The sequence below is a fragment of the Peromyscus californicus genome, unplaced genomic scaffold (genome assembly GCF_007827085.1).
Source record: "Peromyscus californicus insignis strain IS unplaced genomic scaffold, ASM782708v3 Scaffold_10__1_contigs__length_136768540, whole genome shotgun sequence".
NCBI classification, from domain to species: Eukaryota; Metazoa; Chordata; class Mammalia; order Rodentia; family Cricetidae; genus Peromyscus; species Peromyscus californicus.
The window spans coordinates 32,418,298-32,435,020 of NW_026294391.1; the positions used below are offsets into that span (position 1 = coordinate 32,418,298).

General features: G+C 33.2%; 1 protein-coding gene across 5 annotated transcripts in view; it reads left to right on the plus strand.

Moving 5' to 3' along the window:
* Cnksr2 (connector enhancer of kinase suppressor of Ras 2) overlaps nt 1-16,723 on the plus strand; it is a 236,486-nt gene that overhangs the window by 79,128 nt on the left and 140,635 nt on the right. For all 5 annotated transcript variants that reach the window (XM_052729013.1, XM_052729087.1, XM_052729167.1 and 2 more), the window contains exon 5: nt 10,318-10,359. In XM_052729013.1, coding sequence (XP_052584973.1) covers nt 10,318-10,359 — 42 coding nt within the window. The remainder of the gene's footprint in view (nt 1-10,317; nt 10,360-16,723) is intronic.

The following is a 16,723-nucleotide window of genomic DNA, read 5'->3' on the forward strand; positions in this document are numbered from 1 at the left end:
ATTTCAGTGGGATTTTTTTTTTGATAATTTATTTTGTTATACAGAAACTTTTTAGGTTGACATAGTTCCATTTGCTATTTTTGCTTTTATTTTCTGTGGCCCCTATTTTGTATTATATGTATGTGTAAGCTTGATTTGTGTTGTTTAATTTGGAATTTTATTTGTCTCCATTTTTCACCTTTCTATTTTTTGGATGTTCTGTGCATTTATTTCTTTAGAATCCATAATAATGCATGACTTAGTCTAATCACTCATTATGTTTGTAAGAATTTAGTGATCAAGAAATGTGGTAAAAGTTCAGCATTCCACTACTGCTTTGTTAAGTAAGAGGCACTGATACTATCTTTGTTAAATATCCTTCCTTAATGTGCCATAGTATTACTGATTGGTGTATTTTAGCCACCTAAACAGATCATATGTTGCAAAAGTAATTATAATCACCAAATGTGTGGATACAGTGTATCACACTGTGTGCAGTAGAGGGAAAATGACTATAGGTGAGACAATAACAACAAAAATAAAAAACACAGAAATAGAACATTTGTTAAGTAGAAAAGGATCTTAGGAGTTATCTAATTTCATCTGCTTCCATTTCAGTCTATGGATAATGATAGCTGCCAACATTTACACGTTTTGTAGTTTACCAAACATTTCCATGTCACTTGATGTTCATAGTGTTATTATTGTGGTACTCATGACAAATCTGTGAGGTAAGTATAAACATTGCCATTATATTTTAATCTACTAATTACAGTTGTCTAGTCAAAAGAAAATTCATTGTTTTTCCTTGTATTATCGAGTGTGGCGTATTGTAGAAGATAGAGAGAGGCATTAAGCATAATAGCAAAAAGATTCAGTAATTAACTACATTGAAAGACATTTTATGTTACAGTTTTATTGCCAAGTAACTGTCTACTTGTGCGAGTTATTTACCTACTTTATGTCCCAATTTTTTATCTGTGAAGCTGTCATGCCTGGCTACTATGATCATTTCCATCCACATACTTCCATTCTTTTTGTAGTCTTTTCTCTGTTACCACTTATAATCACATAGAGACAAATGAAAATATTAATTCTGAGAATAAATGACCCTTATAAGTAAAATAGATAATCAGTCCCTTTCTCAAAACAATGATGGCAGGAATACAAACAAGACTGTGATAATTGAGCTGGTCAAAATGGTGAATAGTATGCAGAAAACGTGTGCAAGATCTAGCCAGACAAAATCCCAGCATAGAGGGCATGAAGATGAATATGTAACCTGACAAGTAGTTGAGGGACTATTAACAGTTGATGGTTGCTGGGAGAGGGAGAATTGAGGACTTTTGTTTTTGTTTTTCTTTTTCTTTTTCAAGACAGGGTTTCTCTGTGTAGTTTTGGTGCCTGTCCTGGATCTGGCCTTTTTAATAATGTGACTTCGGGTTGGCTGACCACCCAACAGAACAAGTCACAATCCCAGGACAAGCTGGGCAACAAACTAGATTTGATGACAAAACAAGAAAAAAGCAAAAGACGTAATCTCAAAATTGTGAAGGAAGGGAAAAAAGGATGGAGCAGGTGGTAAGGGAAGGAGCTGAGGGGGTGAATATATTCAAAGTACATTGAAATTCTCAAATAATTAATTTTAAAATGAGGTGGACACACTGTTGAGGAAGAGCTTCCCCCCATCTGCCTTATATCTCAACAGTATGTAAGATGAAATCCCAAAGAGCTAAATTATAACATTCTGGTAATGCCTATCTATTAACCCATGGACAATTTTCTTTGCACTAACAGGTCAGTCAGCTTTTGGTCTTTAAAAGTGAAGCTATTGTTATTTCACCCTCACCCTGGATTTAGCTACCTCCCCTATCCCTAAAGACCCCCCTTGCCCATTTCCCAGCCAGCTGAATTATAACCGGTTACTCTCCTTTATCCCCCTCCCCCCTTCTGTATTTACTTCCCATGTCCTCTCCCTAAAGAGACCCCCACTTTCCCATTTCTCCAATCAGATCACTAATACAGATTGTGAAAATCATCAAGAATCATAACTTACAAAAATACTATAATACACATGATTTGTGTATAAATATGTATTTATAATTTAACCAAACTTTTTCCTTTCTGGGCTGACAGTGCCTCCTCCAAGAGCTGAAAAACACCTAACAAAAACCCCAAAAGCCATCACAAGAAACCCACTTTTGAGTTGTTGATCAGGGTTGTCCAAGAGACTGTGAAAACATACAGATTATTGCTCTTGCCCTTGGTTGACCCTGAGCTAGAGCTGACCTGAATACCTCCTCCCTCTAGACTAGCTTTCATGGTATCCGAAGGTGCCATGCAAGCTTCCAAAAGAGGGAGGCAACCAAAAGTCCTACCTAGCTGTGATGCCTAGGAACCACAGCAACAAGCCTCATGGCATGATAACCCTAAGAGTGTAGCAGTAGCAGTAGCAGTAGCAGTAGCAGTAGCAGTAGCAGTAGCAGTAGCAGTAGCAGTAACACCTTGGAGGTAACCAATAGCTCTCTAATTGAACTTAAGACCCATTCAACAAGTGGGAAACCATGCCTAGTACTGGAAACATAACTAACTATTCAGTGCAACAAAGTCATGGTTATTGGAGAATCTACAACCACTAATTTACTGAACCAGCACAATCCCTATCAACAATTTAAATATTTTTTATACCCACAGATAAGTGTAGTCCTCATGCCCCATCAAGAAAACTTCTCTTTGCAGCAGATGGAAACCATTACAGAAAACCACAACCAATCAAAATTCAGAGTTGTAGAGCCCAGTCCGAACGAATTCATGTACAAAACACTCCAGCAGCTAAGGCACAGGGAACATCGTAGAAAAGGGCCAAAAGATTGTAATAGGCATAGAATCAGGAACTTTTATCTGAGATTGTCTCCTAGTAATATCAGAAGCTACTTTCATAAAGTCTCACCAAGATGACTATCTAAACATTAGCCGAACAAGGAAGGCACCAATAGATGTGCTAATGTGGCCTCAACCCTACACAGAGAACTACAGGCAACTAAGGAATGCAGAAAGGGAAACATAGTCTTTCACAGGGAAAAGCACATCAACTGGTTATCTGATACCAAGTGGTCAACCCTGAAAACATACATACAGGTGATATTATACAAACTGAACAGGTTATATTTAACAATATATATGTATATGCATTATGTGCATATAACAGAAATTAATGAGAAAAGCAGGCCATGAATTTGAAAAAGAGTGAGGAGGGATATATAGAAGTGTTTGGATGAGGAAAGGAAAGGGGGGAATGATATAATCTCAAAAATTAAAAAAGAAATTATTTGCCTTTTGTCATTTATGGACATTTTCCTAAGGCAGTATTAAAGTGTAAAGCTACTCTCAATTTTTGAATGACTAACACTTCCTCTGTGTGGCTACTAAATAAGGGTTTGTCTGATATTTTCATCCTCAGCTGTCTTTCCACCATATATACTCTATTTGAATGAAATTGTTGGTTTCTTGTGGCTTCAACTTGCACTTTGGTGTAACTAGCTCGAAGATCTGGCTGTATTTCAATACCAGTTCAGCCTTTTTAGCTGCTTGCTAGACAGTTTTATATAACATGTATCCTTAAACCACTTCTAATTTCATGTGCTCAAAATAAAACTGTTTTCGCCTCCCCAAACTCTCTTCCTTGTCCACTGTACCCTTCATCCTTTTGCTTATGCTTGAGCCCCTAGCATATCATTTAACATTTTCTTCCTGGTTGCCCTTTGAATGTGATCAAGCAATCACCCGTATTCTCTCATTTTTGGCTATCTATGTCTGATCCACCTACTCACAACTCCCCTTCATTCATAACCTCAGACCAAGCCCATATTACAGAGTATTTTATTTTAAAAAAAAACTTGATTTTTTTCCCATTTGAAATCCACAACCTTTTCCCCAAGACCTAAATTTAACCACATGCTTTTCATATTTGAATGTGTATAAACACTCCTTTTTTATTAAAAGTAAAGTTCATACCCCTAGCCTCCTTGAGGATAAAATGTCTTCCTGGTATGTCTAAGATACACAGCTTCAAATAAAATTCCATTTGTCCATTAAGAAACCATGAAAAAGGAACAAAAAAATAGAGAAGAAAGAAGACATTTTTATTTTTAATTGCCTTATTTCAACTCCCCACTCCGTACCTTACACGTTTACTCACAACTCAGATGCTTTATAACTTTAGTGTTTAAGTAGGATGTCTCAGCTTCAACCCTCCCCCAAGGAAAGTGAAGAAAATTTATCAATTAGTTGTTAAAATTTTGACCGCTAGTGTGCAGGAGCTTTGAAATAAATAAAGATTTTATTCTCCTTTAAACACTAACAGAATTTCCTGACAGCCTAAGCCTTTTCATATTGTCATAAAATAAGTCTTTATTACTGCCCTGCTTTCTTTCCCGATTCCCTGCACATACCTTATCCTCTAACAAAATGTCTCCATGTTCCTTACTGATTTCTGTGATTGTTCAGTTTTTTTATACAACCTGGAGTGTTATTTTGCCCTGAATTCCCAGTTTTCTGATTTGAAAGCCATTTAGGCCAGTTAAAATACCAACTCTTCCCCCAGAGAGATAAACCAGAATTACTAATCATAATTTATCTCCTCCTGATGGACCTTTTCATTAACATTGTTTTGTCTACATTTTCTTATTGTTTTTCTCTCACACTAAATAAAGAAATCCAAGGATCAAGTTTAATATATCTCTGACCACCCAAAGGTGCCTAACGTTGCATTTTAAAAATACCAAAAAGCCTTATGGCAAACTGTGACTTGAATGTATAAAGGGAGTGACAGGAAAGAGATGAGAGAGACAACTTGTTGCTTGAATTACTCAAGCATATAAGACATTTCAGTAGCTTAATGATAGAGTTATATAAAGGTACATAGTATGAATATACCACATTCAAAGGCTTGTACTGATGGATCATTTAAAATTTTACTTCTAAGATTTTTTTATTTATAAATGTATGATATTGGCACTAAAATTAGACTGATGAAAATCTAAGGCAAGTATAAAAATACAGTTCCATAAAAACAATTGTATACAGCACTAGAGACCTATATTCTTTCTTTTTATGTATTTAATAATCTATATAGTGTCTTTGTGAGTATAATATACATATATGTTAATGAGAAGTGCTATTTATTCAGGTCATTATGACATTTTGGTGCTTAAAATTTATTGACCAGTTACATAGTATACCATTAGCAGTGTGTAGGAATAGAATTAATTTTGTATGTTCTGTGACCAGTATAGCAAAGATATCATTCTTTTATAGAAAGGATAATGGATTATAATCTATAATACATCTCATCTGTAATATGGTGTTTCTGTGAATATAATTTTTGAAACAAGAAATGATCAAAATTGGAGAAACAGTCCTCATTTTTATGACTACTTTCTCATTAGGAATTAGGTGCATAAAATACAAATCACATGGTTTAGAGAAGCATTATATGGATAAGGATAAAGAATTGCAAATTTCTTTTTTTTTTTGGTTTTTTTTTTTTTTTTTTTTTTTTTTTTTTTTGGTTTTTCGAGACAGGGTTTCTCTGTGTAGCTTTGCGCCTTTCCTGGAACTCGCTTTGGAGACCAGACTGGCCTCGAACTCACAGAGATCCGCCTGGCTCTGCCTCCCGAGTGCTGGGATTAAAGGCGTGCGCCACCACCGCCCGGCTGCAAATTTCTTTTTACATATACAGTAAAAGACAGCTTTACTATTGAAAGGAATTTGAGGGAATGTATATTGTTCTAAATCCAACTTTTAAAAACTAAATTTAATTTGAGCGTGAAAATAACAAGAACTTAAGAGTTATATCTTTCCATAGCATGGATATGTTCATAAGGATGTAGATTTTTTTTATGTGCAAATATTTTCTTTTTAAAACTTGAGATATGTTTTTAGGAAAAGATTTGGCCCCAAGTATTAATAAAACCTACACTTTCAGAAGCAAGAATTTAACGGAAGTAAAATAACTTACTAATAAAATTAATCTTCCAAAGTACCTGGGACTGTTTAAATGATTACCATGATAATTACATAAAATTAGTGCTTAACAAAATATCATATAATTATTTAGTTTTTCTTATTTTCCCTGATAGCGGGTTACTATGCACTGACTCTGTTTCTTGGTGGTGTTATACAGTTTTTAATATGCTGTGGCCTCTTCCTTGATAAAAGCCTCTGGCTTTCAATAAGAATCAAGCCAATGTAGGAAAAGCAAGGTAGAGATACAAACAAGTATAAGCAGCTATTCCAAATAGTGAGCTAGTAAATAAGTTTATTGAAAAAAAAATCAACTGATAAATTGTGCGAATGTGTGCATCACAAGATTCTAAGGAATAAAGGACTGTTTAGAGTAAGCCAGTAGCAATGTGTTTAAACCAGTATACCAGTTTGTGTATTCTGAATATTTAATAATTTTTAGTTTGGCTAGTTTTTCCTCTATCATACAGGAATCTGGGAAAATAAATAAACTTTTTCTAATAATACCATCTCATCAAAATCATCTTGGCGGTCTCTGTTTGGGAGCCTACTGAATCTGTATTCCTGGGCATGAAATCTATGGCTGCATTTTAACTTGGTCTCTGAGTAATTCTTATATGGAAAGCTGAAATTTGAAATTGATTGCATTAACTTAAATGTGTTTGACTGCAGATACATTGCTCCTGTACACGTCTTTATTTGTGCTGCCAGTTAAAAGCTACAATTACTAATGGTTTTTAGGTAGAATGTGTCTGCTTCCTTCTCTGCTCTTAGAGCACTAAAATTGGGTCAGTTAAACTAATCAAAGAATCCCAAATGACTTGATTTAATGTTTAAAGGTTTTACACTTGAAAACTTACAAAATATCAATTGAAAATTCATTTAAAAAATCACTTAAATTACTTAGCTGTGTTTATTTTAAATGGTAAGCTTAATTTCTAACATTTGTGTATGTTATGTTATTCTGGTTGAAAATCTTAACTGCCTTGGTCACCTGATATATCTGTTTCTTTAGACATTAAAAAGATCACGTCAGAATCATTGAACATGTACCACTAGTTCATTTTCCAAATGCTATGAAATCTCCAATTATAAATGTAATAAGTTGAGGCACTGTACCACAGCTGCTGAATATTTTTACAAGTTTGAAATTTGTCTGAAACAAGGAATACTGTAATCCAGTTGTATTAAATTTTATAAGAAGAGTATTAACTTTTAAAAATAAATAATCGCCCTTTCACATAACTGCATGGCATTTATCCTTTTAAAGACATTAAACTTTAAATGTCATGAAAACTGCCGCTTCCTGTGTAATTTTTTGGCACATCTGTGCAAATGCTATGTGATTTGGTTTCATTACTGTTGCTGTAATAAAATACTCGAACATGAAGTAACTTAGGGGAGGAAGGGGCTTATTATTTAATAATTCCAGCTATAGTCCATCATTGTGAGGAAATCAAGACAGGAACTTCAATCCACTGACCACCTCAAATTCACAGTAAAGAGCAGAGAAATGAATGCATATGTATTTCTTTGCTTGTTTGTTTGTGGTCAGCTCAATGTTTCCATTCTTACATCATTCAGGAACCTTGCCTAAGAAATGGCACCAACCACAGAGAAATGGGTCTTTCTATATTAACTTAAGACAACCCCCTGGACTAAGCTCAGGCTAGCCCAAATGAGGACAATCTGTACTTAAGATTCTCTGGCCAGGTAATTCTAGGTCATGACAAGTTGACAATTTAACCGTCACACCATATTTTACATATTTTTTTTTGTGTGCCTAACACAATAGATTAGTAGTTGCTCATTTGAAAGCAAAAGACATCTGTCCTACCTGGTCTAATCAGTTCAGTATATATAATATCACTAACTATTTTATGAAATATATTTTTTCAGCACTAGCAATTTTTAAATTTTGTATTAAAACCTTAGAGATATTAACATAATTAGTATTCCACAGTATTTAGTGTGTTTCCATCCATTGCACTATTATCTTCTTACATACTCAGATTATTCTGTTTAGGAAGTAGGAATCTCTTCATGTTAACTCCTAGCTCAATACTAGTCGTCTTAGATAGTTTCATTCTATCTTAAATCAAAATATAGTCAACTTTTATCATGTATATTTCTAATCTGATTTGGAATTAGTCATTTTCCAAGAAGGCCTGGGAAATGGTACAACAAGACCACAGAACTGAAAAATTAATTATTACTGTTGATCTTTGTTCCTGTGCTTTCTTAATGAGTAGAGATAAGATGTATTTATGTACATCCATACATACATGCATACATACATAAAACATCAAGAGAACATAAGGGTTTTTTGTACTTCCTTTATATGTACGTATCTGCTTTCTCCCTTGCTAAAATAATAATTATTAATGATGCAGGTATAACAGAATGATACATGACTTTTTGTTTTATCTTATAAAGCATACAGAACAGATTTAGCATATTAATACTATTTACAACAAGATTATTTTAACAATTCTTTGTGTTATATCCATATATGATATAGTGTTGAATTATATTTTGTATGATTATTATGCTGATAGCAGGGTATATACATTACTGTGCCACTAGAAGAATATTCATTTAAATGATATTTACTTTCTTTGAAGTTTAAATGTTTATAATAGCCTTTGATTTGGGGAAGATAGATAAATGATCAAACTTAAATTGCTACTGAAGCAAGCTGAAAAAACAGCATCAGGAGTCCAGGCAACCTCCCAGCATTTTCCGAATTATCTCTTCCCAATGCAGTTGTGTTAAAAAATAATTTCTTTAGCATGAAATTCTTCCAAATTTAAACAATATTCTGAGTTCATTTTCCTTATATAATATCTTATCCTTACACTGGTTTCTCTGTATACATAATTTATAATTAATTATTAAGTGTTTACTTTGTTTAAATATACACAGGTATTGAAGTGACTCTGTTGGTAGACATGCTTTTCTCCTTTAGCACATTAGACTCAATCCGAAGTATTAATCTTAGATTCTGAAATCTGACCTAACTTTTCCTCATAAATCTTTTTCCTAATATGCCAGGTACAGTGACATATACCTTTAGTTGTAGCTACTCAAAAAACAGAAAAGTACAAGTTTAAGAGCAGCCTGGGCAATATAACAAGATTCATAAAAATATATTGCCCCTGATTAGTAAGTATGTGCCTGCTATGAATGTGTACCTGAAGATTACCTGAAGAAAGCATTATATTTAAATAATATTATAAAAGATGTAGATCTTCTTTTTTAAATAAATTTCAGAGGAAACAAAACAAAATTCTTTGAAATATATAATAGAGTGGAATATGGATTTTGGGGTAATGTACCAAGTAATTGTTAATTTTGTATTTTTAAGTAAAAGCAGTAGATTTTTTTAAATTAAAATAATGATGCCAAACAAGAGTCATATATTGCAGCATATTTATTACTCCCTATGTGTCAGACTCTGGGCCAAGAAGTTTATCTCATTTTCTCACTTATTTGTCAGATCACTCTTATTGGGTCACTACTAATACATAACATGTCTATGGCCAGTTTACAAATTTCTTGAAGAAAATGATAAGCATTATGTTTCTAAGCAGAAGACATCTTTTCATATTGTGGCTTATTGGTTAACAAGAGATAAAATTGTAGTTAGTTTTCAAAATAATTTTTTACAATTTCAGACATTCAAATTTATGTAAGAACTATAAACCTGTTATTTTTAAATACATAATATAAAGTAGATTTGGTAATTTGAGTAGTTAAAATATGAAAGTATGAGGTTTTGATATGAATGTCAAAATAAATGTTAATGTTTTCTTAATGGTCTAACCTGTAATAAATCAATGTTTAAAATCTTGGAGATATTTTGACAGATTCATTTGTCATGGGTAAAATTTTAAATAGAAAATGTTTAATATTTTTTTCAGTGTTTCAAAAGTAGTCTTAGCATCTATGGCCCTTTATTGTGTGTGCTTAAAGTTAGTCCTTGCCCTGAAGGAGATGGGAATGGGGGGTGAGCTGGGGAGAGGGCGGGGGGGGGGCGGGAGGAGGGAGGACGGGAATCCGTGGCTGATATGTAAAATTAAATTAAATTATAAAATAAAAAATACCAAAAAAAAGTTAATCAAATTAGAAAATATACTTATGGCAAAATAACTGACCTTCTAACCTTACCATTGGTTTTACTAGATTTCCAGAGTTTTCCCATTCTTAGTTCAGTTTTTACTTGAAATGTCAAGATTTTTTTCTTAGTACAATTCCTAAAACATACTTTAAAATGGATATTTTTTTGAACAGAATATTTGTTCTTGTTTTCAGGATTGCACAGTATATGAAACTGAGAATAAAATTCTTCATGTGGTAAGTAAATTTACATATATTTTATCTCCAATAGACAATATTTACTTAGCAATTAAAACACTATGGTTTCCAAAAAGTAATCCATAATAAAAAAGATCTATTAAGCCGGGCGGTGGTGGCGCACGCCTTTAATCCCAGCACTCGGGAGGCAGAGCCAGGCGGATCTCTGTGAGTTCGAGGCCAGCCTGGGCTACCAAGTGAGTTCCAGGAAAGGCGCAAAGCTACACAGAGAAACCCTGTCTCGAAAAACCAAAAAAAAAAAAAAAAAAAAGATCTATTAACCTACATTAGTTAAGTATACATTTTAGGAAAACTATAAAAGAATCGAAACATGTTAGTTATAGTCATCTTGTTTTTAGCTAATAGAAAAAAATGATTTAATATTTGAGTATTATTATATGAGGCAAGATTTGAGTAAAATAAAATCATCTTGAAAACAGAATTGGAAAGAAGAACTTTTCTTAGTAATTTATGACTTAAAAATATATCAGAACAAGGTATTTTTTTCGACAATGGGAATTATTTATTGCTATATTCATTCAGATGAAATATTTCCTAAGAAAATCAAACTTCTTGCTCTGATCTTATACTCAACAACCAGACTTCTAACTGGCAATTTGTCAGTATTTTTTGAATCCATAAATTTCTTTATTTTTTTACATTTATTTATTTTGTTGATGATGAGGGAGGTATGAATACATGCCACATTATGCATGAAGAGATCAGAGGACAATTTGCAATCTCACTGAAAGTTTGCTGATATTTTATTATGAGAAGTGAGGTATGGTTATATTATACTCTCAAAGTGAAAAGTTATCTGTTGTTAGTGAACACCTTGCTTCTTTACTTTTTGTAAATCTTTCTAATGAATTCTCACCTATGTTAAAATACCTTCTTCACTTCTGCTGGGAGAACATGGCACTTCTGCAGTAATTATGTGGTTGTTCGTGAAGATCCATGTGCCTTGACATTTTTATTCTTTCTGTTTATAATTATTTGAATAATCACAAAAATGTTATATTTCAGTAGTGAGACATATATAAAATATCTTGACTAAATATATGGGGAAAAGACGATCTCAGAATGGCAGCAATGCTGAGTTAATGCTCTTCCCCTCATTCTGCAGCAGTGATGACCTTTGTCACTTCTGATGTACTCTTTTCTCTGTTAGTCTAGGAAGAAAAAATAACTGTCTCTAACACTTTTTAGGTACTACTATCCAGAGGTTCTGGAGAAGAGAAAGGAAATATTTATTTAATATTTATTATTATTTAAACAAAAATAATTATTTAATAATATATATATTCCAAGCACTAGTTTAAATTCTATAAGCATGTTACAGGTTGAGTAGTTATCTTGAAGTTCATTCAAAATGTAAAACTGTTGTATGCACGTATACATGTAACACACACACACGTGGAGTTCAGAGGAAACTCATGGGAGTCGGTTCTCTCCTGTAATGTGTGTTCCAGAGTTCAAAATCAGGTCATCAGGCTTGGTAGCAAATGCCTTTTCCCCACTGAGACATCTCACCAGCTCCAAAAACTAAAGTTTTTGACCACGCATATGAAGCCACCAATACTGTAAATGGAAAATTCCATCCCTGACCTCATATGATGGAGCTCATTGAAATTCAGGCTCACACCACAACTAATCCAAGATCACCAAGGAAAAGATGACTCTCTCAGACCTCAACAAAAGTTCTGATATATCTTTTTTGTGTATCTAATGCAAGAATACCTGCAAAGGATAATGAAATGGCATGTGTGGGGGCCAGCTGCAGGTTCTGCATAAGACCTGTGTGCATTAAAAACCACATAGTTTATTTCTTTATTAATTTTGTTTATTCCTTCTGCACTATAAAGATATTGCTGAAAAATACCCCCAAAATTTCTGTAGATAATCTGTATGTGTCACAGTGAAAAAAGATAAAGATATATTGATCTGTAATAAAGAAAGTAAACAGTTGAAAAAATTGGACAGCAGTGTTAAGTATGAAACTTCTCACAGAATAATTTGGTATTGGAATAATTACTATGTATTACATAAAGAAACAAAAGAATGAACTGGTGAAGTACTATGCTTAAATACTGAACAGAATACCACAGAAATTGAAAACTGGAAATCTCAGTTCCATATTTAAACAGTGAAGCCACTACATTGTAGTCACCACCTTCCACTTAATGTGCCGATTGAGATGAAACAAGAACAGATCTACCTCAATGAATTGAAACTTAAATGGGACTGTGAGTATTTCCTAAGCTACTTGCAGAAGTTTAAAGCAAGACTCAGCATGAACATTGAAAAGATATGTTGTAATAAAGGTTCTGCTTATGAGAAAATGAAAATATTCATTAGAGTAGATACCAAACGTTATATCATCATTAATACTCTAGTTGTTCATTTATTGGTAGTAGTTTAATTGTCGAAATTGTTCTGAATCAAGATGATCATGATTATTGTTACAACGAAGATGACATTTTTTTTTTTATTTTTCAAGACAGAGTTTCTCTGTGTAACAGTCCTAGCTGTCCTGGAACTTGCTTTGTAGACCATGCTGGCCTCAAACTCACAGAGACAGAGATATGCCTGCCTCTGCCTCCCGAGTGCTGGGATTAAAAGCGTGTGCCACCACTGCCCAGCTGAAGATGGCATTTTTAATACAGCAGAGAGAGTGCCTATTGTTGACACAATGAAAACAGATAATGGGCCTATTGGAGGAATAGAGAAATGTTTTTTTTTTTTTATAACAGAACAAGAAATTGTAATAATTCATAAGATCAAGAAGAGTCTTCTGAGACAAAATCTGTTTTTAATGGAGTAGATGACTCTGGAAGAAACATTTAAAAAAAACATTTAAAAAAGTATCCAGTATCTCTCGGGGACCTACTCCTTGATCCTGTAACTATGCCTAATCCAGTGGCCCTCAATGTGTGAGTCACGACCCCTTTCGGGCTAAGTGGCCAGGGGTTGCATATGACTATCAGAAAACACAGATATTTACATTACAGTTCATAACTGTAGCAAGTTAACAGTTATTAAGTGGTAATGGAAATAATTTTATGGTTGTGGGGGTCACCACAACATGAGGAACTTTATTAAAGGATCATCTTTCTGCTTAGCTAAAACAATAAGACATCTTTTGCAATAACCTTTTAATCATGACACATCACAGATAAAGACCAAAAGTCTGTATTTGGTTATTGCTGCTACTGAATAAAAGCTGATATATAGGTATTTTGGTGATGCTAATTGTGTCAGTGAACATCTGTTTTCAGTGTGTCAATGGTATATCTTCCTTTTACTATTATACTTCTGTGAATAACTACAGGACAATGGCTGCTTTTTGGTATCACATACATTTAGAGTAAGCAATGATTGTCCTTGTGAGTTGCTAAAATATTGACACCATTATTTTCTATTGGTTTGGTGTATATAACTTTTTTGCAGAAATAGTATCTGAAATAACATAAAATTGCCATATAAGGTATATATAAGACACATATGAACTTGATATCTACACTTGAATCACATTCCCAAGTTGTTCCATCATATATGTGCAAATTTTCCACAACAAAAAAATCCATAATCCAAAACACATTCTGCTCCAAAGCATTCTTTATAAGATATACCAAACCCATATTTCATTTAGTCATAATTTTCCAATAGGTGAAACTGTGGGTTGCAGATACTAAAACATTTGAGTGCTGAATTTGAACAAATCTGATACAAAGGTCCATGCTCTTTTTGGATCTGGTAGTTACTGTCAATTCTAGTTCCCTGAGACCTTGTCAATTGTATTGTCCTCTTTCCTGTGGAACTCGGGCCTATTAATTAGCTGTACATGTTGTTTTATTTATTAAGGAAAACAAGAAGACCTTTTATGTCCTATATTTTTATTTCCTTGGAGTTACTGTTGCATTGGCAGTGAATTTTCTGCAGCAATGGCGGTTCTTCCTGAACTGTTGAATTTACTTAATTAAACTTTGACCTGCTTTTATGGGTTCTTCATGTGTTTACTTCCTGGCTTTTATTGAGGTCAGTGTGTGTGTTGAGATTTTCTCTTTGTGCAGTTTCTCCAAAATAATATCTTTTTGTATTAAAACACTTGTATTTAATTTCCCCTATGTATTGGTTGTTAGAAACGTAAAATTGAAGTAGTTAATAGTTGCACCCATTTTAGATATTAGCTTCATTTTAGGTTCTCATCTCTAGGCATGATTTCTCTTTGCTTTTCATTTTTTGCTTAATGTAAATATGGTATATATTTTCACATCTGTTGATGTAATTTAATGAAGATGAAGAATAGTTCCAGTAGGGAACTATTATGTTTACAAAGCAATTAAATACAAAATAGCAATTGATACCGGGCTATGAAAATAAGAAATTTTATTTCTGAAAAACGTTCAGATGCTACCCTGTGACAGGATAACATAAATGAACTTACTTTTAGTAAGTTTTCATACAGTATGTTCTTGATCATGCTTTTTACCTCCCCCAACTCCTCTCAGATCCTCCCCGCTTCCCCACCCACCCAAACAGAAATTAATTTAAAGGTAAAGGAATACTGTGAGATTTCTCTTCTACAAAATGCCTTGTCTAATTTTGATTAGTTTTGTTAAGGAAATAAGTACTTTCAGAATATAAAACAATGTTTGAAATTTTATTTAAATTTAAAATAAATAATAATCATTTCTATGTTAAATTAACTTTATTTCTTACATAAATCTCTAATGATAAACTTAGATTATTGGTAAATTGAACTTATACTAGTAGTAAATTCTATTCACTTCTCTTTTTCTCATACCAGATTCTGAGGTACTAGCTATTACAAATGAGTGACTAAATAATAAATAAGCCTTTGAAATTTTCAAAATAAATGCAGTATGTTTCCTTAGGAAAGTGCTACACCCTAGCTAGTTAGAAATTTAACATTCTGTCTGGTGATGCTGGAGACACTGATAGCATCAGCCAGTCAGTTAAGCTCAGAATACAATTCTATGCCATGTTATCATTCCACTTCCTATCCATCTTCCACTCAACTAATGTTAAATAACAAAACTCTTGAAAATTTTTATGATGCTTTAAGAAGAAAAAATTCATAGGTCTCTGAATGGCAATTCAGATTTTATCTGATAAGATGGAAACCAAGATTTGCAAAAATAGAGACGAACATGGTGGCTTACACCTTTAATACTAGCACTTGGAAGGCAGAGGCACACGAAAGTCTGTGAATTCATGCCTAGCCTCATCTGCATAGTGAGTTCCCAAGCACACCAGATGTGAGACCCTCTCTTTAAAAAATATGTAAGTGGCAAAAGCAAAGTTCAAATGGTAAATATAGTATAACAATTGTTTGAATATATTTATAATAAAGAAAGTGAGTTGAAGATGTTTGTAGTAGACTAGATCTTTTCTCTGGAAGGGATGGGAGGCAATTGTCAAGAGGAAGGAAATGATCATGTTTGGAAAACTACAATACCTTGGGAATTCCATAAGGAAATACAGGTATCATTGCACTCTTCAACACACCTAGGAAAACTTAGAGAGCTAAGGAAAGTTGTGAGGTGTCTATTCATAAATTAGGTCAGTATATAAGGATTAGTTAAAAAAAAAACAAAAAGAGAAAAGGATATATGATTGAATATACTACAATATTAAACATATCCTGCCTCATGAAGTAGGTTTATTAAGCCTGTTTAATGTCCATAGTAAGAGTCAAAAATGCTACCTATTTTTAAAATATCATATTATAAAGAAGGTAGGTACACTGTAAATAGAGAACAAGTGAGCTAAGAAAATGGTTATATTAGGAGTAACAAAACAGAAATAGAAGTAAGACCACACTAAAATCACTAAAATGAAAATCAGATATCAAGAAAATTTGAGAGTGAGACACCAAGTGGACTTTAACAGCACAGTACTAAGATATTTCCATATTCAGAAAATGGCAAATATGAGAGAAGGGTTTTAGAGGATAGGTTTTAGTTAACTCATCAACAACTCTTTCTAAGAAAGGAAACAATAATAAAGGCTATGATAGAATAATTTTGGACTAGAAAGTTGGATATTCACCAAAGTTAGAAAATGTGTTAGAAGGATAATTATTTCAAGATATTATCATACAAATATTTCATATTCATAATGGCAAAACGTAACTATATTATTCATTTAACCAGAGGGACTAGAGGAAATAAAGTTCAGTTTGGTGCATGTTACGAAATTGAGGCAGGAGGATCATGAGCTCCAGGTCAACCTGGCTACATATTGAGACTCTGTCTCAAATGAGAGGGAGGAAATGAAAGTGGGAGAATATGAATATGAATAAATATATTTCCAGAAGACAGTGAATGAAAAACTGCAA